This window comes from Aplidium turbinatum, chromosome 11, assembly GCF_918807975.1.
Source record: "Aplidium turbinatum chromosome 11, kaAplTurb1.1, whole genome shotgun sequence".
Classification (NCBI taxonomy): domain Eukaryota; kingdom Metazoa; phylum Chordata; class Ascidiacea; order Aplousobranchia; family Polyclinidae; genus Aplidium; species Aplidium turbinatum.
This window is the reverse complement of record NC_137482.1, coordinates 17775294-17800647: the sequence shown is the minus strand read 5'-3', so window position 1 is coordinate 17800647 and position 25354 is coordinate 17775294. Positions and strand designations below refer to the sequence as shown.

Below are 25354 nucleotides of genomic sequence, written 5' to 3'. Positions count from 1 at the left end.
TGTAAGAGTGACTTGAAAAAATTAGTGCTTCACCATCTAGGAACCTCACCGCACGTCACTGTAGCCTATGTCAACAAGAACTTGGTGACCTCTCAAGGAGCTAGGCTAATGGAAATTCTCTCGAGGTCATGATGATAGGCCTATAACCTATCTTATCTAGAGAGCTACTCAGGGGCGCGGAAGTGAGGGGAAAAGGGAGCGGATGCCCTTCAGCCCTCAAATTTTCTTTGGATGGGGGCAATGGTGCCTCTGTCTTAGAAGCTGTTGCAAAGTTAAGGCTACACGAATTTGATGTTGTTTTATTAGGTTAAAAAATCACAATGAATAAAATAGGTTTGGATGCTTACTTCACATCAAGTTTTTCTGCCAATGGTGGGTGAACGGTGTTAAAATAAAAATTTAACAACTCAGACAAGACATATATAAAAAGTGTTCTTTCAAATGGCAATCCTAAGTCAATGAAACAGCCTCTTGCTCATGTGCCCGATCTGCTACAGACGTTGGCGATCATGGTCTTTCAAGCTTCTCTGATAGTTGATACCGATATCGTAAACTAGAAAATCATTAGTTTTGACTGTTGTGTTTGTGACCCATTAATTCAAGCTTTTTAGATATGCTCATTAGAAATCACGAGAAAAAAACAGGCAACGTCGACCGAAAGAATCAGAATTATGTTTACAGCTTCACTGTCATCAATATGACCATAGTTGTCGTTGGTGCATTTTTACAAAGTCTAAGTAGGCCTAGGCCTACGTTCACCCTACAAAGTTGAAAGCTTCAGGAGTTGTGCACTCAACTAAATTGATAATAAGTCAGTTTAGTAGCTTACAATCATTTATTGTTAACAAATACTATTCGCAAATAACATTTTAAAGTTGTTAAAACAAGTAGGCTAGCTGACGTGATCAACTGAGCAAAACCAAACTACCATGTGAAACCTATCGCTACCTGGCCAACAGAAGTTGTCTTGTTTTACACTTGAAATTTTGTAAAAACGACAACGTTTGCTGGTTAGTAGCCTACTGGATACGCATTCAAAAAAAAAATCGACACTAAATAAATTTTTTTATGAAAAAAAAATGTTTAATAGGCCTACATCACGAAATTTGAAGATAGCAAAATATAACGTGATGCAGCTACGAAACTGAAGTCCTTAACTGGAAGTTTGTGTTCTGATGAGATGACGGCTTATAGCAAAACATTGACAGGTTTAAAATGAAAGAACACAGTGACCTAAAGTAGGCTACAGTTCAACCGCGAGGTTGTTATTATTTGAAAACTGCAATGAAAACACAAAATACTTGTAAAATGTCAAAACGAGCCCTGTAATTTTTTTTTATAAGAAAGGTCAGGGAAAATTAATCTGTTCCACATAATGAATGCTCAGAATCATTCGCAATGTTTTCGTTTACTGTCCACGAATAGAAAAAAAAAGTGTTTATTTCCTAAGAGCGATATATTGACTATTTTGAGTTGCACAACAAAACACAATACTCAAATTCATAGTTTATCAAAAATAAACTCAAATTATATTTTCAATGTTACCTTAGTGATTATAAGCCCTCGATTCAAGATCAAGCGGCGCTGGTTCGGCTCTCGGGGTGTGCGCTTGAGCAAGGACTGCTCTCCATTCATCGGCACCAGTAGATGGAATAATTCCCCGGCAACAACATTTTAACATCCGTAAACACTTCACTCTGCCAAACTCGGTAACCGGCCGTGCGTCAAAAGCATCTACAAATATGCGAAACTATCAGGAATAACCTATCAAGGCTTTGTCCAATACGAGGATAAAGATTGAAAACCAACCAACCATTGGAAACATTATGATCCTATAGCCCTGCACAAGATAAAACTTTATATTTTGAGTAGATCAGAATAAAAATTTGGCCCAGTTCAAAACTTCAGCACAAAACTTCAGATAAGCATTGATTTAGTTGCAATGTTTTTGTTACTTAGTTTTTTTGACAGTCTTAACCTAGCAGCACGGTTCATTTGTACAGAAGTGTTAGAGTTTGCATGATCTTTGCCTGTTTTCATTTCTTTTTCATCATTTTCGTCATTCAAGTTAGTTTCCTTTATTTCTTCTAATTTTTTAGACGTTTCTATTTTAGTTGATGAAGAAGTTGCAGAAATTCCTCTAGTAATAACGCTTTTGCCAGAAGGTAGTGTTTTAGGTTTTTGCAAAGGTTTACTCGCAGTTATTACTGGTTTTACTTTCGAAGCAGACGCTTCAGAATGATCAGGCTCAGTAAATTTTTTCTTTGTCAATGTCTCGAGTTTTGGACTAGATGCAAACTTCGTTGATGTAGCAGTTCTTGGCAAGGTAGAAGACCTGGGAGTTTTCATCAACGATTGCGAATAACTCGATTTTGCAGTTGTCGGCTTTGCTGAATCCTGTTTTTGTAATTTTTTTTGTTGTAAACGTGCAGCTTTATTTAGACTTACTGCAGAAGCAGTAACTACGGACTTGCTTGCAGGTGATATAATACCAGATGATCGTGAGGCGGGACGACAGGGTGAAACATTGCTTTGTCTGATTTGTTGGGGTTTCCTTGGAGAAGGGGCTGTCACTTTAGAGGTATTTACGCTTGTGGTTGAAGATGGACGACCTGTTAGTTTTTTATCCAAACCAGATTTTCTAGGTGAGGTACTGACATCTTTTGCTTTGGACGTAGCAGCAATAGATTTGTCGCTGCGAAGAGATGTGACTTCTTTCACCTGCAAAGTTTTTGCTGTCATTTTCTTTTTAGAGCTTGCATTAACATTCTTTTTGTCGTCAATTAGAGCTTTTCCTGGCTTCTTCTTTGACTGAATTAGTTTGGAAATTAGTGTTTTTACTCCAGATACGCTGGGTGCAGTTTTTTTCTTTGTGGGGGTTTTTGAAACATCATGAGTTGAAATGGACTTTTCAGGCACACGTGACAATGACTTAGTTGAGTTACTGCTGAAAGCGCGATTAGGTTTCTCTGAATTTGAGTTATTTTGTTTTTCGGATGAAGTCTCTGAAGGATTAGATATGTTTTCAGTAATAGGAAAATGAATGGATTGACGCATAACCTTCGGCCGGCTAGCTGGTGTACGACATCTCAACAGGCTGCTGTTGCGACGAACAAGTTTAGAAGTCTGAGCTTGAGTTTCACCATCACTTCTTTTTTGTGATTCTTTCGACTCTATGGTGACACATTCAGGCTCGTTTGATTTTATTTCTGTGACAGATTTTGCATTTGATTCCTTAATTTCAGGCTCGTTTGCCACGTCACTTGAAGAAGTGTTATTACTCTCAGCATGTTCTTGACACTCGTCCATTGTTGATAGTTGCGAAGAAGAAGTACTTGCAAACTTCGTTGGTTTATTTGAGTCTTTTTCTGCCTTTCGTTGAACACGCGAGCTTGGTGAGGTAATTGCTGGTTGCATGGAATCTAAAGATGAATCACGTTGGCTAGGAATGTTGCTGTGTTCTGATGAACCTGAAAAGTTAAAGTTGGAAAGTACTGTGTAAAGTGGTGAAAATGTATTTGTTTAAAATAAGTAGCCTATAAATATTGAAGTGACTCACACATATAGTGTATTAAACATATGCAGTGATGTACGCGCATACAAAAAATATTGACGCCGTCAGCGTAAACGCAAACGTTCGAAAAACCATACGCCGTATGCGTCAACGTAACTTGTAAAAAAAAGTTGGCGGCGTCAGCGCATACACTAGCGTAAACTCATTTTGTTTGCTGGGTGCCAAACATTCACACGGTATAAACCACTCGAAACAAACAAGTTTTATTTTGAATTTCCACGAAGAAACACAAGCATCTGAAAGTGTTCATCTGACATTTTGCTGTGTTTTGGTTCCAATATGTCTTTGCCCATTGAAAACATTCTTTTAACTGCAGCGCTGGAAGGTATTGGCGTGTTGTAGCAAAAAAAATACATTAAAAATTATGCGTTGACGCTATGCGCTAAAAAACCGCGAAAACTTTAAGGTGTCGCCTCAAGCGCAAACTATCCAAAAAAAATGTGTCCGCAAGCGTTAGCGTATACAAAAAGTCTACGCCGCAAGTATGCGGCGTAGAATTTGCGGCGTATACGTACATCTCTGAACATGTGTTAATGTACAATAAAAATTCAAAAACTGATACGTGCAAAAGCGATATGCAAGAATCTACAAACCATTTGTCACAGTATATATGTTAGGCCTCATAAAACTTTTACACTTTATAATTTTTTATAAAAAGTTGCTTCGTAAAAGTAGGCTACACTGAAAATAGCCTGCAATGGACGCTATACTGTAATTTCATAAGAAGCAAATTTTGCAACAAAGTCAAATTTCAATTTTTAACCAAAAAACTCACTTCTGCGCCGCGATAGATCCGTCAGAGAACTGCTACTTTTTCGGCGGTCCAAAGATGAATTGTTTTCGCTTGATGACGTCGACTCTTTGTATCGACGTATTCTTTCTCTGATGTCATCATGACGACTGTCTATCACATCGTCTGTTTCAGATTTTTCTTCCAAGGCGCGCGATGCATCTTCTGAAAACATGTCCATGTTTTCATGGTGAGACGTTGAAAGAACGGTGTCCGATTGTGACGCAAGTGGAGAAAATCGTCGTTGAAACTGTTTCCGTCGCATGTAGGCCGGTATGGTGCCGACAATTTTATTGCTCTTATCCGATTTTGAGCTATCAGAATCGCTTCCATCACTGTCACGTGACACAAGTTCATCTTCGTCTTTAGGCAAGCATATATACGATCTACGCAGTTGTGTTCGTTCAAACATTCGATCGCGTTCTCTTTGCACGAAACGATGCATAGATCTTTCCAGATCGTCGTTACTACAATTTTTGGCGTTTGAATCTACCGGAAGTAAGTTTTCTGACTTTTTAAATTTTTCTTCTTCTGAGGTCCTTGCACGTGATCGCGTAGTTGGTACTTCCAGAGTCATTCGTGGAGAATCCTTTTGTTCAGTATAAGAACGCTGGTTTGACTCAGTTTCGTCACTCAGCCCATTTCTTGAAATCCTTTCCTTTATTTTAGCTTGATGATCGTCAATCGACAGTTTTCGTGCTTCAGATAGAATCTTCCCATCGTTCAATCTAGCGTTGACATCGAGAATCTCAGGACTTTTGTTTTCAAATGGGGCGTCAGATTTTGCAAGTTCTTCTGTACCTTCCCATGCAACTTTTGGGCTTTTATTGGCAGTGGCATAATTTTTGTTAGACAACTCAATTTCCTTGTAATGCATTGATTCTTCCGGTGGTGACGATACAATTATTGATATCTCTTGAAGGTTCTTCAGATCGCGATTATACGATCTCGAGCGACCGTTAGACAATGTTTTGATATCAGATGCATCCACATTATCGGCAGATTGATGATAAAGGGTGTTATAACGTCGGTGCGGTGTCGCTACAGAGAAACTTCGTCGGAGCAAATTATTTTTCTTCAACCATGACAAACGTTCATCCTCAACCGTTGCGTGTCCATCAACTGACGTATTATTCTTATTACTTTTGTTCATGCTGCTCAGTTTGTAATTGTTGTTGTTGTTGTTGTTTTGATCTTGCATTCTGTTTTTGCTCTCTCTGCAGAAAGAAATATTGTAAATTTATTAAGATTGAACACAGTGTAGATTAAACATAGTTTTGTCTTTGCCACCAATCAGCAGTTTTCTCATCAGAAAAGGAATAAATCAGGGATTTCTAGAAGGTGCGCTCTTGATTTCCCAGGGTTTGTTCTACTGGGTAAAATGAAGGATAATTTCAACTAAAATTAATCACTTTATTATATTAACGTCTTATTGTAGTCTGGTGCTGCAATTTCGCTGTGATAACAGCGAATCGCACTAGCTTTCGGAAAACAGTTCCCCAGTCATGTGCTGTGACAACTTAAAATTTATCAGTTTACCAGGCATCATAACCAAATAGGCTACTACTTGATAATACAAAATGTATTTTTTGTATGAACGCACTGGCTTTTTCCTCCGAACTGCAGTGCAACACGCACCAATCAATCACAAACAAGTCATCAAAATGTGGCTAATAAGATAACTATAGAGCTTTCATATTTTTTTCTTATCGTTTAAACGAATTAAACTTTCATTGAAAGACTAAAAAGTGACTTTGTTTAAGTGATGCACAACTGAGATACGACATCCTACCGTTTTCTCTCAGCTTCTTCCCTCTTTTCATTTTCCAAAGTTGCCTTAATAAATTTAGTTCGAAATTCAGCAACAATTTGAAAACAGTTGCTCAGCGCAAATCGATGAGGATTCTCGCACAGGTAAGTAGCTAGTTGGCTAGTTGCTGTCACGAGTCGTTCTTCTTCTGCACATGTTGCATCTAAACTTGCTTTTGCTTTCTAAAAATACAACAAGACAATGGAACGTATTCCGCCATTTCACTGATCCTTTATTCTTATTAGAAGTTTTGCTTGCGGTTTCAATTTTCAAATCTCAAGTTGTAAAAACTTAACTACCGACAAAACATAACAGACGTAAATGTCAATTTGTTAAGTTTAAAAGATAAATCACGTAAAATTACTTCCTTTCCCATAGCAGGCAGTCCATCTTGAATAAACCTCGTTTGGGTAAATTTTGAAACAAAAATCATTTTCGAGGAACTGTCATTCGATAAACTGTGAGGTAAGAAAAAATGACCCAAACAGCAAAACCTGTCATTTTTACCTTCACTTAACGTCTGCAGACGTTGAATCAATGAAAAAAAGAAGAGTTGTGCTGTCTGGAGAAGGCTACTAGTAAAATTCTAAAAATAGCCAACTTGCCAAAAGATGCTTGCAGCCAGGGATGGAGAAAACACGTGGGCCTCGTGGGCCTGGGCCCACCTACTTTATTTTCTGGGTGGGCTTGGCCCACCCACTTTTGAAAGCCAAATATTTTTGAAAAGGTAGCGAAAGATTTGATTAAGATAACCTGCAGTTTTTTGTGATATAGAGAAAGTAATTTTAGCTGCAGCAAGGGTAGAGGATGCAGCAACTTTGTCTCTAAAAGAAGGCACTTAAACCAGGCTAGATGGGGATATTGATGTTAATTCTCTCGAAAGCGAACTCAAGCTGTTAAAATAGATAAAACATTTACATAAATCTATCAAAACTGATACATTTTTACCTGAAAATCCCTATGTTTATTGCTACTGCAAAAAGGTCTTTTTCGTGCCACAGACTGGTGAAAAATTACATAAAAAGCAGATTAACCCAAGAGCACTTGAACCATAGGATGAACAGTTGAACATATTCACAAAAACTTGATCGATCAGGTTGATCTCACCTCAATTTGCCAAGAATCTGTTGCTTTCAATGATCGTATTATTAACTTTTTTAAGAAAAAATTTCAAGTGTAATACAGTAGCAGTCACCTATAGGCTATAGCCTAATAACAGTTGAAGGAACCTTGTTGTTGATTGATACCAGTAGGCCTATTATATTTGTATATTGGTGGTGCAGCTGTTGTGTATGCACATAAGGCTGTTACTCCTGGATAACGTTGCTAACTGTTAAATATGTGTATATACCAGTACCAGTACTCCTGGTATTGAAACTTTGTGGTAGCCTAATTAGCTGTGCATTGTTGATGCCAGTATTATATTTGTATATTGATGCTGTGGCTGTTACATATGCGCACAGCCTACCGTATAATGCTGCAGATTTTTTATCCCAGGTGGTATTATAACTGTGTGTGTATTGTTTCTTTTTTATTTGTGTGTTCATCGCCATATTTTGTACAGCACTATAAAGCATAGAGAAATAAAACATAGTAACCTTAGCGGATTTAACATACTTTATTACACACAAAAAATATAATATAATTAAAATAAACTCAAACGTTTTCGACACGTACGTGTGTCCTCATCAGGAATTAAATCTGCAATATACATAGAATGAAAAATCGAAAGATAAATTTGACTTTGCATTGTTACTGTAACGACACTCTGGACTGAAAGGCACAAACTGAACAAATGATACGAGAATGATTACGAGTAAATCAAGCGGTGGGAAACATATCACATGAGGTGTAGACTACAGGCATTGGACAAACAATTAGAACACACACAAAAGGAACGATGAGCCATAGGCAAATAACTGCCGGTTTGAGAGATGGATTGTTACGTTTGATCCTTAAGGCTTCCATGATCTTAGTCTGAAAATCAGATCTGCCTCGAGAGATGATTTTAAATCGGCCGATTGAGACATTGCCAGTGCATGTTTCACAAGAGGCGATGTGCTCTTTAATTGCACTTTTAGTTGTTAGGTTTGGGTTTAAGTGCTCCACGGCCCTTGTCAACAAATGTCTGGTTGACATACCAATGTATGTGTTGCTTCCTAATGAGGACACACGAACGTATCGAAAACGTTTGAGTTTATTTTCATTATGTTATATTATCTGTGTGTAATAAAGTATGTTAAACCCACTAAGGTTACTATGTTTTATTTCTCTATGGTTCAACAAAGCAAACTCTCTACCAAAGCTTTATCAATTATCACTATAAAGCAATTTAACAATTTTGTAAATGTTTTGGCCAAATTGGGCCCAAAAATGGAAACTTTCGCTTGTTGGTACAAAAGGCAATCATGAAAAGTCAATGTATAAATGATATAAAATATTTGGAATGCAGCAATACTAAGGGGGTCTGGGGGGCGAAGCCCCCCAAAAGTTTGATTGACTTTGACTGCTGCGCCTCTGGGCCCACCTACTTTTAAAATGGTTCCTCCATCCCTGCTTGCAGCCACGCAACCTACCTTCAAAAACTTTTCAGCATTTTGTCGTAATTCGTCGTCACCATCTTCTTCCACTTTTCGTTTCACAGTTTTAATTCTTTTTTGAAAAGTTTTAATCTGCTCTTTGATTTCCTCCTCAGAGATCCTTGCCGCGCTGTCAACAGAGGAAACTTCTTTTGTCCAGTTCATCATTTTTGGATCATTTTTCTTCAATTCCTGTTGTAAGACAACGCAATCGTAACAGCGTAAAAATAACGTAGCCTAAATAAAACGTAGGTCTATATGCCCAGATAGCAAAACCGGTCATTTTTACATTGATTGAACGTCTTTAAACGTCGTAGAAATGACAAAGTCAAGCGAACGTAGTCAGTTATTTTAACGTCAGTTTACCGTCACAATGACCACTTCGATTCACTAATCACGTGATAAGGCACCAATGCAAACAAGCTTGCCACAAGAGTCACTCAGCAAGAAGTCTCGCAGCTCAGATATTAATTATAACAGTTTGTTTGCTTAGTTTTGTTATGATTTTAAAGCTTGACCGATAGCAACCAGAAATGAAGTTGTCATAGATAAGAACTTCCTGTTGTAAACATTTAGAAAAACCGTTAAAAGTTAAACAACTATTTTAACTGTGAGGGTGTTAACAAAGTTTACGACAACCCTAAGATAAAAACCTAAACCACAAAAGATTACAGTGACAAGGTCACGTTAACGAATTGTTCAGCAATAAAATCTGCTTTAGAAACTCACAAACATCTCAATAACCACTAAAATATATTGCTCGACGACTCACTTAGCAATTACATTGGCAACAATTTTAGGGATGGCAACACTCAGCCTACATTACATTATTTTTCATTTGATTAACTTAACATACTGCTTTTGATATTTATAATCGTTTGCTTATTTAATGATTGATAGCCTACTGTACAGAAGACGTCATTTGGAAATATAACTACGGCAAATCAGCTAAAAATCGCTGTAGTTTACAACCGTTGGCTAATACAGTGAAGGTCAGATTCATGACCTTCTTTATATGGAGGCCTTGTACACGTCCGATTGGAGGCATTGACTGGAAGCGATTGATTGAATCTGACAGTTAGCAGAAACTGAAACTAACTGAAAATGGCTATGAAACATAAGCGAGAAATAAATTAAACAAAATGAACAAGATGTAAATGCAGACTACATTGGGCTTTACAAGATATCAACAACCTGTGTCCTTACAACTGAACGCACAAGCAAATACTTTCACATAAATTGTGCAAAGTTTCCAAACGAGATGATTTTGGTGAGATGTCTCACCGGTAGACACATACTTTTTAAGAACCACCGTACATGAAAGGATGCTTCGCCGTTTCAATTGCAGATTTTTTTACCTACGTCGATTAAGTTTAATTTCTACAACTACGGAAGCATGTGATAAAATCTTTGTTTCAAACGTATTGCAGTTTACCATGGCAACATAATGCATCAATGTGATGCCTGGCTTGTTTGCTTTTGTATCAGCTAAAGCTTTCAACGAGGCAAGCCGAAAGCCAGAAGCGTTTCCGAATGAAGCTCCTCTGTTTAGGTAGTTCCCCGCTTGCAAAACAAGGTGCAAGATTGAAGGAAGAGCGTAACACCCTCGGATTTCTGGAAAAATACCAAACACTTTTTTAATCATACTATTTATGTGATAAGAACTGTTAGATTCTGTGTCTGAATATACAGTACTTTCAACGCTATAAAAAAATAATCAAAGATGTTGATAGGCTATATTTTTTTATCAGACCTGATGTCATTCGATTGTTAGGCTATTATCGTTAAGAATACTGTCTTTCAAATGTAGTAACCATCATTGTATATTAATTTTTCCGTTCACTGAGCTCTTAAACTGACAACATCAAAAGTAGTTCTTTGTAATCTTTGTGCATTTACAGTTTGTGTATTATTTTCTTGTTTTCGATAACGACAGCTTTGCATGATGCAAATAAATTACAACAAATTGAATATAATCACCTTGCATTGCTTGCTTCAACACTGACAAAGACTGATCAATTTGTCCCAGAGCATGATCAAACTCCTCTCGCAGAAGCATAAGATCAATGCGAATTCCATAATGTGGAATGGAGATAACACAAAGAAGAAAGTAGTCCGCACTGTCAAGATTAGATGGAGGGCCCTTGAATTCTAAAAAATGTAAAAGTAAATGTAATAGCCTACTTACTATATTATCTCTAAGAAAAGACGATAGGCTTCATTACTTTAACACGGCAACCAAGATAAACTATGTAGCCTAAGTACAAGCAAGAATCGAAAAAAAATATTTATAGTGACATTTCTAATCTCATAAAAAGTTTGAGAACTTTTAAGCCTTGCGTTCAAAATAAATACTATCAGATACAGAAACGATTACAGAAATTAATCTTTGTTTCTTTTCGACTTCTTCCACAAAGATGTTTTAAAACGGTTTTTTCTTACTTTTTAAAATTAATTTTTAGATATAGCCTACCAGGCAAGCAGCAGGTTAGCCTACATACCTCGCAGAGTCTTTATTTCATCTTTATTTGGAAGAAGTTTACGAAGCGACAACAGTCTGTCATAATTCATAAAGGACATCTCACACACTCGGATGGATTCAGCCAATACATCAATTGATCTGTAAGGACAAAAAAGATACATTTAACTTCTGATAATATTGCTGGAAAGAATACTTATTTTTTGTTCTAAGACTGAATATATTTCATACCTTGTGAAGAAAACAAAGTGATGCCCATCTAACTTAACGCGTCAAATTTTACAGCAGACGTGACGAGCAAGCCAGTTGCAGTATCTCAGCATGCGGCCATTCATAAGACTTTTAGTGAACGATTGAAGATTAGCCTTTTCTCGTAACGTTAGAAGTCACCCTCTAATATAATGAAAAATAGCTAACAGGTTTAACTAACTTAATATGTTACAGCAATCATGAGTCGACGAGAAAATCACTACAAAAAAACAAAAATAACGATTTTTTCAACAAACTAATTTGTCGCCAAGCCAGCCGATGGCGAACGAATGACTAAACTGACCTACAATATTCGTTTTCCTTTGTTGCTCAGAGGGGATTTTTTTATGGTACCTTTTCAAAAGTTGCGCCCGGGAGTGGAGTGGTAAAATGATACACCCTCAGTCCCAGCAGCTCAAACGACGAAGAATATTAATAAGAAGCATATAATATTTATATTTGAATGATCACTTGATAAGATACATACAGATGTGTAAAGACAGCTTCTCAAGTTAAATTTATAAATTGAGGGTCACATTTTCTTGTATTTTATGTCATTCGCCCATCAAGCAAAACAGACTGCTGCGCTGTGAACTTGCATCTCAGGCTAAACATTGGTCGATGGTTTTCACATTTGCTCAGACTACCTTTATTTTAATCAATGCACAGTATATCCACAGAATCCTTTCTTTCTTTTGCAATGAAAAAGTGCATCTGCTCGTGCCATGGTACGCCACTGTACCATGGCACACATTTTGAAAAACTCTGGTATAGATCATTGATAAAGTTTGAGAAAATAACTTTACAGAAAGTTCTATAACAATTCTTATTCTGAACTTTGAACAATTGCATCCAATATGTTTCTCTTCTCTTTAATAGCAGGTAAGCGATTTGACAAATAAAACACTGCGGTCTGCTAGATGGTTAGGCGTACATATGTAGTTACGTTGAAACAATGTTACAATAAAAGCATCAAAATCTGGTTTTAATTACCTCTCTCCATGTGACGTCAAATAGTTACGAGACTGATTTATAATTGCTGGCAAATACAACTTAACATTTAACGACAAACAAATCCAACAACGATTTAAAAAACCTCTGATGAAACAAGGTGCCAGCTTGGAGAATCATCCACTATAGTTTGTAGTGAAACAACGTCTTAACTACGTTACATTTACATTAGAAAGTAGAATTTGCAAGAATAATTTTGAACTGTCGAGAAAAGCAACAACCAAACCCTTATTAACATTAGTTGTGTTTGAGGAGTAAACCAAAGCGAAGGTTTTAATAGGAGAAAAACAATAAAACGAAAAAATCCTATTGAAAAAGTTCATAAACGACCGCGCGTGCAAGTATTTACAGCGTTAAAAACTTTGATGTTCAAATTTCATAGTTGTAAGACATTCTTCATAATTGGGAAGGGCGCAGCCATCAAGCACACAAGAAGCATTGAATTTCAATCAGCCGTTATTCGGCTTCATGGTTACTTCTATTCTTTGCCAATATTGTTACTTCGACAAATCAAACAATTTAAAGTAAGCTTGTTGATCTAAATTGGGCTGTTCCAATCAAAACTATTTCAACAATTTATCAAATTTTGATTCACTTTGACTCAAAACGTCGTTTGTTTCAAATTAAGTTTCTTAGTAAAAATAGCGTTTGCCCCCAAATAAAATTCGGTTCAGATAACCTAACTCTTGTTTAAATTTACAGCATGAGGTTCCAACCGACTGAACTCGTACCCATTGGAGGTAGGAATCTTACCTTTCTTAATACTTTATTCAATAAAGTTGATTGACAAACAAGTAAGGAATAAGAAACGTTTGCAAATGGAGGATGATAAACAAGTCATATTGAGCAAACAATAACGATCACTTTGAAGGTTTTAATATCCTGGCATCACTTAATTTGCTTTTACAATTTTGTTGCTAACCAAGAAGTGAAAGCAAAATGGTCGTCATTTCATGAATAAGTGAGTTGTATAAAATCTATGCACTCAGTGTAACAAAAGCAAAAGTAGTAAAATTTCATCCCTAATATGATATAAAAATAAACCAACGCCAACATGCATGGTGTGAGAGGGGAAGGCAAACGACCTGTCGAGGCAAACTGAAGGACGGCTTAAAAAGAAAAAAAATACTTGAACTTATTCTTTAGTAGGCTGAAGAAAATGGTCACCAAACTACAGACCCGGGCCAGACCAGACTGGAGTGTGTAACGAAAGGGTTACTACACGAAAGTTTTCATCAAAGATTTTTGACATGATTGCAAAAACAAAACGTGTAAAATAATGTGTTTCAAGTATTCGGTTTGTCACACGTTATCTGCTGAACTGTATTGCATTTAACAAAATGTGTATCCAACCCACCAATATTTATGAAAAAGAGTTTGGTGACCCTTGGGTACTCCTCTGGTAACATATATTTTTTACAGGAACTTCAAAGAAAATACTGTGTTTCTCGAGTCCTTATGCAGTTTCTTGTTGGTGCATTTTCCAAGTCACTCAATTCCACTAAGACATCCAGTAAGAGAAACTGTTGCTTTTTGTGAGTTTGTTGTTTCAAGAAGACCTGTCAATCTTTCAAACCATGAGTGGGTGATTTCAATGTGTTTCTGACTATGAGCATAGCAATTCGCCATAGCACAATTAAACTTTTGTAATTCCAAAAATAACAAGCGAGCATTCGTATAGAATTAAAGCTTCCATGCCGTCTTTCGGCACGCTTAGCCACTAATAGATGAGTCACCCTTACACTTTACTACGCTGCTCGGCTGATACTACATCTCTTCAACGTTGCTTGATATTGATACAAAGTTAGATTATGGAACGTTTTAAATGAAAGGGGAATGTGAGCATGATGGTGCTCTTTTGCCAATGGTCAGCGGTTTACTTTACAAATTTTGTTTGGTTAGCGTAGTTTTTGAATAGGTTGTAATAGCTGCCGAGAAAGATTGGATTTCTCAAAGAAAATCATCGTAGTTGTTTGCTTTGTTCTACTCACAAATTAGATTACATGTTGCCAATCTTAAATGAAGTGAAAGCATACAAAGAGAGGGGGAGCGGCTATTGAAATAAAAAGCTTTTCGCCATCGAGTTATTTTGGAGAAATTGAAAATTTTATGATACTGCGTTTAATTTGTTCATTTCTACAGTAAAGGATACTTTTGTAAAAGAAATAAAAAACTTTGGATAATTTGGTTAGTTTCCACGTGGTAAACTTGCTTGTAAAGTTTAATTTTGACATTACTCCAACTTCGCTAGACGTATGAAGTGAAACAGTATTGTCAACAAAATAGCATACTACGAAAGCCTGATCTTAGTTGGCAAAATGATGGCAATGTTTTCATCTTGATACGCATGACAGTTGCTCACAGTTATAATAGAGACAAATCATGAAGCGTTTTACTTTGGAACTACTCATCATGAAGAAACCACAAAGAAAAGTGACACATTTCTTTTTAAAACGCCAAAATGTAAAAATCACAACAACAGGTGCACTCGACTCGTTTTGATGATGTTGTATTAATATAATTTTTACATTGATCAAATTACGCATCGTTTTAGCAATTTGAAGTTAGCTTTCAGTTAACAAAACTTTTGTCTAACTCTTAAAGACATTGCAACGACGCAAAAGTGGCAAATACGATCAGCCGACTTGATGCTTCAAGTTTTCAAACAAATTTGTAGTTTGTTGAAACTAAAAAAGCGCAGTTCTGAATTTTGAAATTTGTGATGGTATAATCGTTGGCGTTCCAAACAACGCAAGTTTTCTAAAAATTTAAAGTTATCAGTTTTCACCAATTATATTCAAACAGGAAAAAGATGTTAAAAAATTAAAAACTTGTATGAAGTGTTTATTGATCATTCTGTTTATTTATCAACTTGGAGAACAGGTAAGTTTACACATTAAAGCTACGTTGCATGCCATAGACCCTGCTGTCAGAACAGTGATTTTTCAACTTATTGCCTTCGTTTACATCTAGTCCTTATCGATTGTGATTAAAGATAAGTTTACTTCTCACAATTTTAGATGATAATTTGAGCATTTATCATGCAATTTATCTTTGGGTCTTGTAGACTTAGCCCCTTGATAGATAAAACTCACTCCCCGAAAGCGAATTTACCCAGGTAGAGAACCCTCGTATTAGAATATATATAATATATGCTTGTAGAAAGGAGACTGATAGCAGGTTCTTTGAAGTGAAGAAACTTGGCAAATTCAACAAGATTCGATGTGATACGTTAAGTGTTGATAAAGTTATGTGGAAGAAGGGTTCAACTTTCGTCTCACCTGCGTACACCGTTGTGTAGTTTTGTTATATTATTTAGAATTGAACGTAGTTAGCTATGATTTACAGCTTTCTAAATTCATTTATGATTTGCGCCAAACATTAACTTTATTTTTGTTTTCATTGTAAATATACCAAGCCGACAACCGACAATCAATTTAACGATTTGTCTTACTATGTTTACAAAGCCTTTCATTGCAGTAAAATTTGACTTGCATCCAAAGGTGTATCAACGTGTCTTTTGTGCGAGATGAGTTTTAAGTGAAGCTGTGTTGTTACGATTGAAGTCACAAATTGGACCATTTTGGTTTTCAGACAGCATTTGATTCGTAGCGCTTTGCACTTTTACGACAAAGTAAACTGTAAATCAAATGTAGACATACATATAAAGTAAACATCACACTTTCTAAAGTGAACAAAGTAGCAAACGTTGGTTAGAACTTCGAGAAACTAAAATCTCCCAAGAATCTATTTGAATTTTGCCTAAAAGGAATTTTGCCTGAAAGAACTGAAATAAAACGCTTTATGGCACCACATTACGTAATTTAGACACGCAAGTAATCTTAGAAAATGAAAAGTGTGTGTTTATTCAACGTTTTTTCAACGTCAGATGAACAAAAATAAACAAAATTTGGTCCATCAAGATTAATGTAACACATCACCATAGCAGCGTCAGTGTTTTGTGTTTGCTGAATAGTATTTTGACAACCCGTCCGTTGTAAATACTATAATAAGTGGCGCTAAGTAAACATGCAATGACCGTTCATGAGATATGATGACGCTGTCAAAAAGAATATTTAACAATCTTGGACGAGAAAGTTCTTTTTATCTGCCACTAACAATGCTATAATTCATCACACTGCTAACAGAACAGGACTTTGCATCGCACACATGCTTTGTACGTAAAACATCATAAAAACGAAGTCTTGTATTAATCATTAAACTTAACCAAGTGGAACAAAAACTCTCAAAATTGCTGACATTCTTCATAACCCTAACAAGCACAAGGGCACTCAACTATCCAAGAATCGCTCTCCCAAAACTTCGAATGAATTGAGAAATTACTTTGTTCAGGTAGCCAAAGCTAACAAATGACCATGTCTAACGACTATTAAATACAATCAAACGTCATATTAATGTAAAAACTGAAAATATTTTTGCATTAATGAAAAAGAAGTGAAATTGAATGACCTATACGTTGTTGAAGAGGTCTTCCACCTCTTTTGTCATACTGAAATTGCTTTAAAAAACTAGTGGTTCATTTTTACAGATTGTGTTGACATAATCTGGCTTTGAACTTCAATTAGAAAAGTCCAAACGGCAAATCGCTACAAGCTACCTCTGAGGAAACTACGCATAAATATGTGACAGTTGATAACCTTTTTAAAAACGTTAACTTAAACAGCTCGGTCTGAAACCTTTTCCGTGGGCTACATGCGGTGACGTAAGATGAAAGATCAAGATGAAAGATCAAGAGTTGGGTTAACAAGAGTTGCGCAGGTCCACAGGCACTCTGGACCCCGGACCAAGACTATCCTTATAAATACAAGACATCTGGTCACTCTACTTTCATATTGTTTGAACAAATGAAATTTATGCTTCAATATCCACAAAACTTTCTCACGCATTTTATTTTTATCGTGAACAGACTCAAAACATCTGGCTGGCAAGTCAAGGAGGTAAAAATAACATCTCATATCAATAATGTATTGTATATAGGCCACATCACTTCAAAATGCAATTCGTCATTACAATATACAACTGGTACAATCCTGTATAAATTATGTAGAAAGAAAGGTTAATAAATGTTTATCTAACGTTGTGGTACTTCAATTTTGTTCAGAAAAAAAAAACAACTTTGATGTAGGATTACAAGTCGAGTGGAGGCGATGACCGCTACGTGGACCTTGCCTATTGTACTTCAGTTGGTGGGGAAGGCTGCCATGAATCCAATGTGCGTGCAAGTAGGAGTGTCCTATATCTCTCCAAAGTCAACAAAAATATCATAGCAATTCAGTTTATGCTTTGATCTATTCTTCATACATGATTATACTACACATTTGATAATATTATAAAAACATTCTTTCCTTTCCGTGTTGGCAAGATCAGACAAGACGGAAAACATCAATAAACTTTTTTTGTATATGAATTTTCGATACAAACCACATTTTAATCTCCTGTTTTATTTGTTTTGACTCATGGCTTAAAGCAATCTAATTTTTACTTGTTTGAGGAGGTAAGATAATTACAAAATGAGGTGTTGATTTTAATTTGCAACCAGTTTGGCATTCTATGACAATACATTTCAAATTTACACACTTTTCAATTTTACGATGATTGGTAAACCACATCAAATGTTGTTTCTTCTGATTGTCTTGAAAGTGATGAATGGAAGTCAACTTTTCAAGCATGACTCAACTGCTTGTTTTAGAATTTAGAAGATCACAAAAAGTCGTTTATTACTAAGTGCGTTTAAAAATTACACAATGCAACAGCTAATTTAAGGTAATTTAAAATGAAACAAATACCAAAAGACTGTGAAATCGTTTGCTTGATTGGCAGGCAAAATATAATTTCAAAGATTGCCCCGACCTCATGGTCCCACTACATGAGACAGTCAAAAGACCACTCGACTAAACAATGTCGTATATTTAAAACAAAAGCAGAAAAGGACAGCAAATAGGAAATATAACCAAAATGCTCAGTGCAATATATCTATGATATCCAGTGCTGCACAATTTTTGAACAAGTCGTTTGCCATAAGTTTTAAAAAAGTAGCTTGGACGTACTTACCTTTTAAACTGACGTAAAAAGATATGAATGTTTAAGCTTCGTTTGGAATCCAGCAAACTGATCTGTAAAATGAACAAGCCGATTAGTTCAGTACGGTACCACAAGACCTTAAGCCAAAGAGGAGGGCATTTAAAATTACCTGAAAGGTATTAGAAGTTCACCAACATGCAAGTTTCTTTATAATAACAAACAATTGTCCACAATATTTTCACCCAATGTTATATTTATCACTCGTCAGCCAGTTTGTGAGTAAGACTTGCAGTGGAAAGCAAAACTTATCGAGTAAACTAAATACTCAGAAAGAATGAGAAAAATATTATACATATCACCACTTCTACCATGTAATGCTGATATTTCAAGGTGAACTCAAGCATTAAAAGTGCTCTTACAGTTGCCGTGCTTTTAATTTGAAAAATATCAACCAAAAGTTCTTTTGCTTGAGAGCACGAAATGAGAAAATGACCTTGCAAGTTGCTTTTTGTAAGGTTTCACACTTTTAGCCATAAACTTGATCCATTCAGTAGAAACCATTAACGCAAATACTTAACCACCATACCAATGTAAATACAGATTTTCAGAAAAGCCAGCCAATCCTCACATTGCACCCTACTGTTTATACGAGTGTTGCACATAATATGTTGATAATATAATATGTTAATAAATGTTATACGTTAATAAGTACATAAATGATCAAAACAAACAGCAGTAACCAGTAAGCAATTTACCTTTTCAAATAGACGGCGCTATTCATGAAAAGGTCAATAAAATAGCGTTTTCTTGCGTTTTATTTATGTTTAGCTCTTTTATTGCATTCATTTCAGTTAGTTCTTCAGTTCGTGCAATTGAGATACAAGGCTAAAAACGCCAGTTGTCCACTTACTTGTTTGCAGTTATTTATAAAACAAAACTTTAAAAATAAACTTTTCATCAAAAGATGCTACAAAGCTTTCTATTTTAGCCAGTACGTGGCGTACAAAAAAACTTTAAGGCGAACATCTTGGTCGTTGGAAAGTGAATGCCAAGAAAAAAAACTGGAGTTTGATGACTTTAACTCAACAGAGAAAATGGAACAGTAATTGGACGTACTTTGTCAGTAATTTGAGGTAAATTACATGACGCCAAGCGCGTAATTCATTAACCACTCTGAAATCATGTAAGTGTAAAATTACCACACTGTGAAAAAGCGCCCTGATAGCTGACTAAACTCTTGAAAATAAAGAATACAAGCGTAAGTGCGTAACCCAATACGTAAATAAACACAATAACTTCAATCAGGAAGTGATAAATTACCAAATAGTTAAACTTAAATCTTCTGTATCAAAGTTGAGTTTGATTATGACTATGATTGGCATGACTTAGATCGGGCAGGTAAACATTTGGCGAAATTACATGAACAAGCTGTTTCACTTCATTGTGCTTTAAAAGTTAACAGAAAAATCATCTTTTTTTCGAAAAACTGACTGTTAAGTTGAAACACCAGCAACTAATTGGCATCATAATATTAATATGAATATTTGGATAGGCATTCATGGCCAATATTTCTAATAAGTCTCTTAGTGATACTTTATTTGCAAATTGCATGCGCACTACTAATGGTGTGCATATGCTACTGAATGCAGCTTCTCCAAGTTGATGTCTTTCAACAGCAGACGGTGTAAACAAACTCAAAAGTAATGTTAAACGTTCAAAGCTGTGTACCAAATTATAGGTTGCAGAGATAAGTTTAATACTCAGAACATATGCGCATACGACATTAATATGTTCGAGATTGATATTACCAAATATCACATCGAAGCAACAGACTAACCACTTTATTTGATCTATTTATGTTTTTTCTGCGTCTACTAATGATAAAACGAAGCATCACTGCCTCAGTTCAATGATTTAAAAGGTAACTGTTTTAAATCGTTGTTGATCTTATGATGCAATGACCAAATCTAACAGTCGCTCATTAAAAACCTCCATTCAAGACTTCTGGTTGAACTTTCCCAACAATTTTGATTTAAAAACTTGTTTGAACATTAACTAAACAAAGCATTCAAGCTTATTGGTAGGTAGTGTAATTTTCAGTTTCAACAAAATATCGATGAGACAAAAGTGTTTTGTTTTAGCTTGGTCGCAATCACTTCTTTTACAGGCTACTTGCAAAAACGAAGCCAAATATCAGGTAACAATCAACCGACTTTAAAAGTTTGTGGAATTATCTGATACAACTCTTGACACAACCATTTTAATAGTTTTTTCTATCATTCAGTTTCAAAGTTTTTCACACACTTTAACGGTATTATTACGTTAGACTTTGTAGATATGTATGTTACCTTTCGTTTACTGTTTTCTTCAGAGGAATCTGATTCACCCAATTCACTTGAGATTGTCGTTATTGAAAGGTTTCTGAAAGATTTTCGTTTGCTTGAGCGATTTTCAACGGTAAATAGATCGTCGATAGTTTGAAAATCCACTTTTATTTGGCTTTGACTTTCAGCCCATATGTTGTTGTCAGCGTTCATTATCTGAATATCCGGTATTTTTTCCCAGTTCAATCTGTTGTACAGAAAATAAAAAAGCAATGATAAGTCAAGTCAAGTCAATTTATTTTGTTTTAACAGCGCCATATATTAACAAACTAGCAGAGTGAATGTAATTGTCAAAACAGCAAGCACACATAACAAAGAAAAACACACTATACACGTTATGATAATGATAACACTGGTCAACAAAAAAAATTTTTTTTGTTGTTGCATGGGCTTTGAGAACTGATTAAGGATAATTTTGGGGTGCTGAATCCGAATCTGAGCTCAGATTTCCTCCATCACATCACGTTGTTTTGCAATCTACATGTTGTATATTGATGAATTACGTAAAAATTGCTCATTCACGCACGAGTTTGACACCACACACATCGCGGCCATGGCCGCCGAGAAATCGTTACCACGTAGATGACTGCTTCTTTTGCCTTGTAAACGTCAAGGGATTTCATAAGAAAAACAAGCATCACTTGCAATACCCCAGCATACCATCTGCTATATACGACCGGTTCCCAACAGTGATGAAATACCCGTACTAAGTTTCACCGATCTCCCAGACTCTGATGAGGATGAGTTGACTTCTTCCACGCCTTCATCCAGTTCTTATGGAGAAGAAGAGAATAAACCACATGAGGCATGGGATGCTGATCGAGTTTCTCTGTATAGCCAGCCAGAATTAAACAGTTTTATCCGAGATTTAAATTTGCCAAAGCAATCTGCTGAACTGCTGGCTTCCAGGCTACAGGAGAAACATCTTCTCAAAACCGGTACAAGCGTTTCATTTTATCGGGACAGAGAGGCCAAATTAAGAAAGTACTTCCACTCGCACGGTCAACTTGTTCACTGCACCTTGTTGAAGGGCTTCTTCTTTCAATGGGTTTACCTGCATATCATTCAAGTGACTGGAGCCTTTTTATTGATAGCTCGAAAAGAAGCCTAAAATGTGTCTTGCTCTATAATGGGAACAAGTATGGATCCATACCTATAGGACACTCTGTCTCCCTGAAGGATAACTACGCAAACATCAAGGTTGTGCTAGAAAGATTAAAATACTGCAATCACCAGTGGTTGATTTGCGTGGATCTTAAAATGGTGAATTTCTTATTGGGACAACAATAAGGAGGTCACACAAAGTATCCTTGCTTTTTATGCTATTGGGATAGTAGAGCCAACGAAGAACATTGGGTAAGAAAAGAATGGCCACCAAGAAATACGATGACACCTGGAGATCAGAAACATCAAGATCACAACCTATGATCAAGAACATCATAAACAACCCGCTGGTTGATCGGGAAAAAATCACTCTACCACCATTGCACATCAAACTTGGACAAATGAAGCAGTTTGTCAAAGCACTTGATCGTTCTGGGGACTGTTTTGGCTACATATGCTCAAAATTTCCTGGCCTAAGCTATGAGAAGAAAAAAGCAGGGATATTTGATGGGCTTCAGATTATAACGTTGCTCAAGCACCAACACTTCGTGACTAGCATGGCCACCATCGAGGCTCGGGCTTGGAATGCATTTGCTAATGTGGTTCATAACTTCCTTAAGAATAAGAAAGCTGACAATTACAGAGAGATGGTGCAGGAGCTTCTCATCAGTCTGCACGAACTTGGGAGTAGGATGAGCATTAAAGTTCACCACTTGCACAGCCACCTGAGCTAGTTTCCAGAGAACCTTGGTGACGTAAGTGAGGAGCAGGGCAAGCGTTTCCATCACGACATCAAAGTGATGGAAGAACGTTACCAAGGTCGATGGAACTGCAACATGATGGCAGATTACTGCTGGAGATTGATGAGAGATGTCCCTGATGCAGTTCATAAGAAATCAGCTACAAAAAAGAAAATTTTTGATGTCTTAACGTGACTGCGTTTGTTTGTACCAAGATATGCTTTGGATTTTTACAGCACTATGCAAATGGTTTTTAGGTGACAGCATTACCTTTTCTTGCATATGTTTAGTTTAAATCTGCAAATTCAATTATGTGAGAAAGACAAATAACTAAGAAAAAATCAGCTTTTCGGTGGTGCCTTACCTGTGATGAGCACAATGCTTCAAATTGTACTTTTTCAAATATATTTCATTCATTTAGTGTTTGTATACTGCAGTCAATAATGATCGAAAAAGGTGCAATCACAAAAATAGTTTTGAAAAAGCATTCTTAAGGGAACAGCTGCCTCCCAAGTCCCATTGCAAACATTATTCCATTTCAGCTACGGGTGCTTAAACGCAACATAAATTTTATAACTTAAATCGGTAAAAATATCAATTTAAAAAAAGTTTTCATATCTCAAAAACGTGATGTGATGAGCAAAAACTAACACAAGATTTGGATTCAGCGCCCCCAAATTACCCTAAATCCATTGAAAAACTTCATGCAAGAAAAGTTGTGTTGACCAGTGTAATATAATGCTACTTTTCGTGGTAAAAGGCAAGAACGGGACAACTTTTGCCTGAGAAGGTTTGAATTGCTTCACTTTGTTTTGGCACAACCATACATATGCAAAACTAAATAACAGGTGATAAATAAAGAAAAGCAATATATATCCATGTGTAGGCAAAAGTAATACAACGACAGGTAAAGTGATACCTCCGCAATTTTGTAGACGATGTTTCGTCTTGGCGTGAATCATGTGTTCCTTTTCCAAATGGTTGTTTAAGAAAAGGCGGTGGCGGGGGGATATTGAGTAAAGGGGGTGGTGGAGGCGGAGGTGGCGGAGGAGCTGATGGCTGTGAAGTTGTTGATGAGTCCGATCCCTTCTTGTAAAGGGAAACTGCATTTGTTGGAGATTGGTCATCAAAGGAATTTGTTGTTTTTGGTCCCATGAAAGCTTCTCCGGGAAAAGTATCATTATCTCCTTCAAAATTGTCAAAGTCTTCGATACTACATTGCAGGTTTTCTTCTGCTTTGCAATCACTTCTATCGTCAGAGGTAGATAAAATTTTTCTTTCGGCGGCAAGATCTTGGGCAGAAGAACTTAGCAGGGTCAGATTTTCCATCGTGATGCAACTTATGATAAGTTAGCACCCAATAATCTTAAAACCCTACACAAGCTAAGTTTTCTACTTTTTTTGTAAAAAGAGCTCATTCAGTAACTGCATTATTCCATTGTGAGTAGCCTACACATTATATTTTTGTTTACCTATTTAGAATGACAACTTTACCACGATTAGCCTGCTTGTACAAAAGTTGATACAAAAAATCACGAGCTTAATTGGAGGCAGTTGGTTAAAGTTAGCGTACTTTCCTTCGTGTTATAAAGCAAAACAAAACTTTTTGACGTTGTATTGCTTGCTATAAATTATAATGCTTTTAAATCGATTCGAACTTTATTGAATTTCTTACAGATGCAAACTGCTCAAAGAGGAAACCCAGGGCAAGATTTCTGTCGCTGCACTTTCAGGGTGCATGTACTTGTTTTGATTGCTAACTTTTTGTATTACTATTTATGCTGTAAGATTTATCGCCGAACTTCATGGCGAATAAACTATATTTGCAAAATTTTGTTGCAAAAGATTTTCGAAGTAGGCTATATCTATTTTGAACACGTTTTAACTCTGATAGAATTAATAAAACTCTTGAAAGACGATGGAGCAATGCCGTCTCAACGTCATGAGATTCTAGTCTAGTGCGTTCCTTTTCATTTCGACTTGACAATAAAACAAATATGCTTTTATTTTCAAAGGAAGTACGTTTGGGTCGAATCTCCTTAGCTACTGACTGGATTAAACACATTTTTATACAAAGCACTTCACTAAGCAAGCATATTCATCTAACAAAATACTAATTTATTAGGCCAGCGACTTGTTCAAACCTAAGCAGCTATAAGCTATATAGCTGCTATAAACTGTTAAACTCCAAAGCATAATTAAAGCATCTTAATTCTTTGCCAAACCTTATTCAATCACTCAGTTTTCACTTACGGAGACTCGTTTGCTTGCAATAGTAGAATCTTGGATCGTAAGTTAAGCTATATCGCTGTCTAGCAAGTCTGAATGGACAATTACACGTCCAGTCTTATTGAAAAACGATCTGGTCGTTTTTTGTGAAAACAGGTTGTGAAAGATTTACTTGTGTTATGTAGCCTACATCCGTTTTCTGTTTTTGTAGTTTCTCAGAGCAAAATAATCTTAAATTTAACTCTATAGTCAATTACGAACGCCAATACATCGACCTTTAGTTTTGCTCTGTAAACTTAGCACGCGTAGGCGCGTAGTGAAAAAACACAAAAAATATTTGAGTATTAAATACTGGAATGCGTC

General features: G+C 36.2%; 1 protein-coding gene across 1 annotated transcript; it reads right to left on the bottom strand.

The window, feature by feature from the left end:
- Nucleotides 1-338: 338 nt before the first annotated feature.
- LOC145780276 (uncharacterized) lies at nucleotides 339-24091 on the bottom strand. Its single transcript, XM_082591979.1, has 10 exons — nucleotides 23682-24091; nucleotides 20883-21105; nucleotides 18565-18626; nucleotides 11255-11373; nucleotides 10734-10904; nucleotides 10189-10367; nucleotides 8751-8945; nucleotides 6157-6356; nucleotides 4350-5581; nucleotides 339-3470 (listed from the first exon to the last, which is right to left on the bottom strand). Exons 1-10 carry the CDS (start codon nucleotides 24089-24091, stop codon nucleotides 1918-1920), a joined length of 4344 nt encoding a protein of 1447 aa, XP_082448105.1. The 3' UTR covers nucleotides 339-1917.
- Nucleotides 24092-25354: the final 1263 nt, after the last annotated feature.

What these genes read in the sequence shown, in the direction of transcription:
- LOC145780276 (XM_082591979.1), bottom strand. Translation starts at nt 24,091, where the DNA reads ATGGAAAATCTGACCCTGCTAAGTTCTTCTGCCCAAGATCTTGCCGCC. An exon ending in TCGTCTACAAAATTGCGGAG is followed by an intron (nt 21,106 to 23,681) that starts GTATCACTTTAC and finishes TCTGTACAACAG; the next exon opens with ATTGAACTGGGAAAAAATAC. An exon ending in GGATCTATCGCGGCGCAGAA is followed by an intron (nt 3,471 to 4,349) that starts GTGAGTTTTTTG and finishes TTAACTTTTCAG; the next exon opens with GTTCATCAGAACACAGCAAC.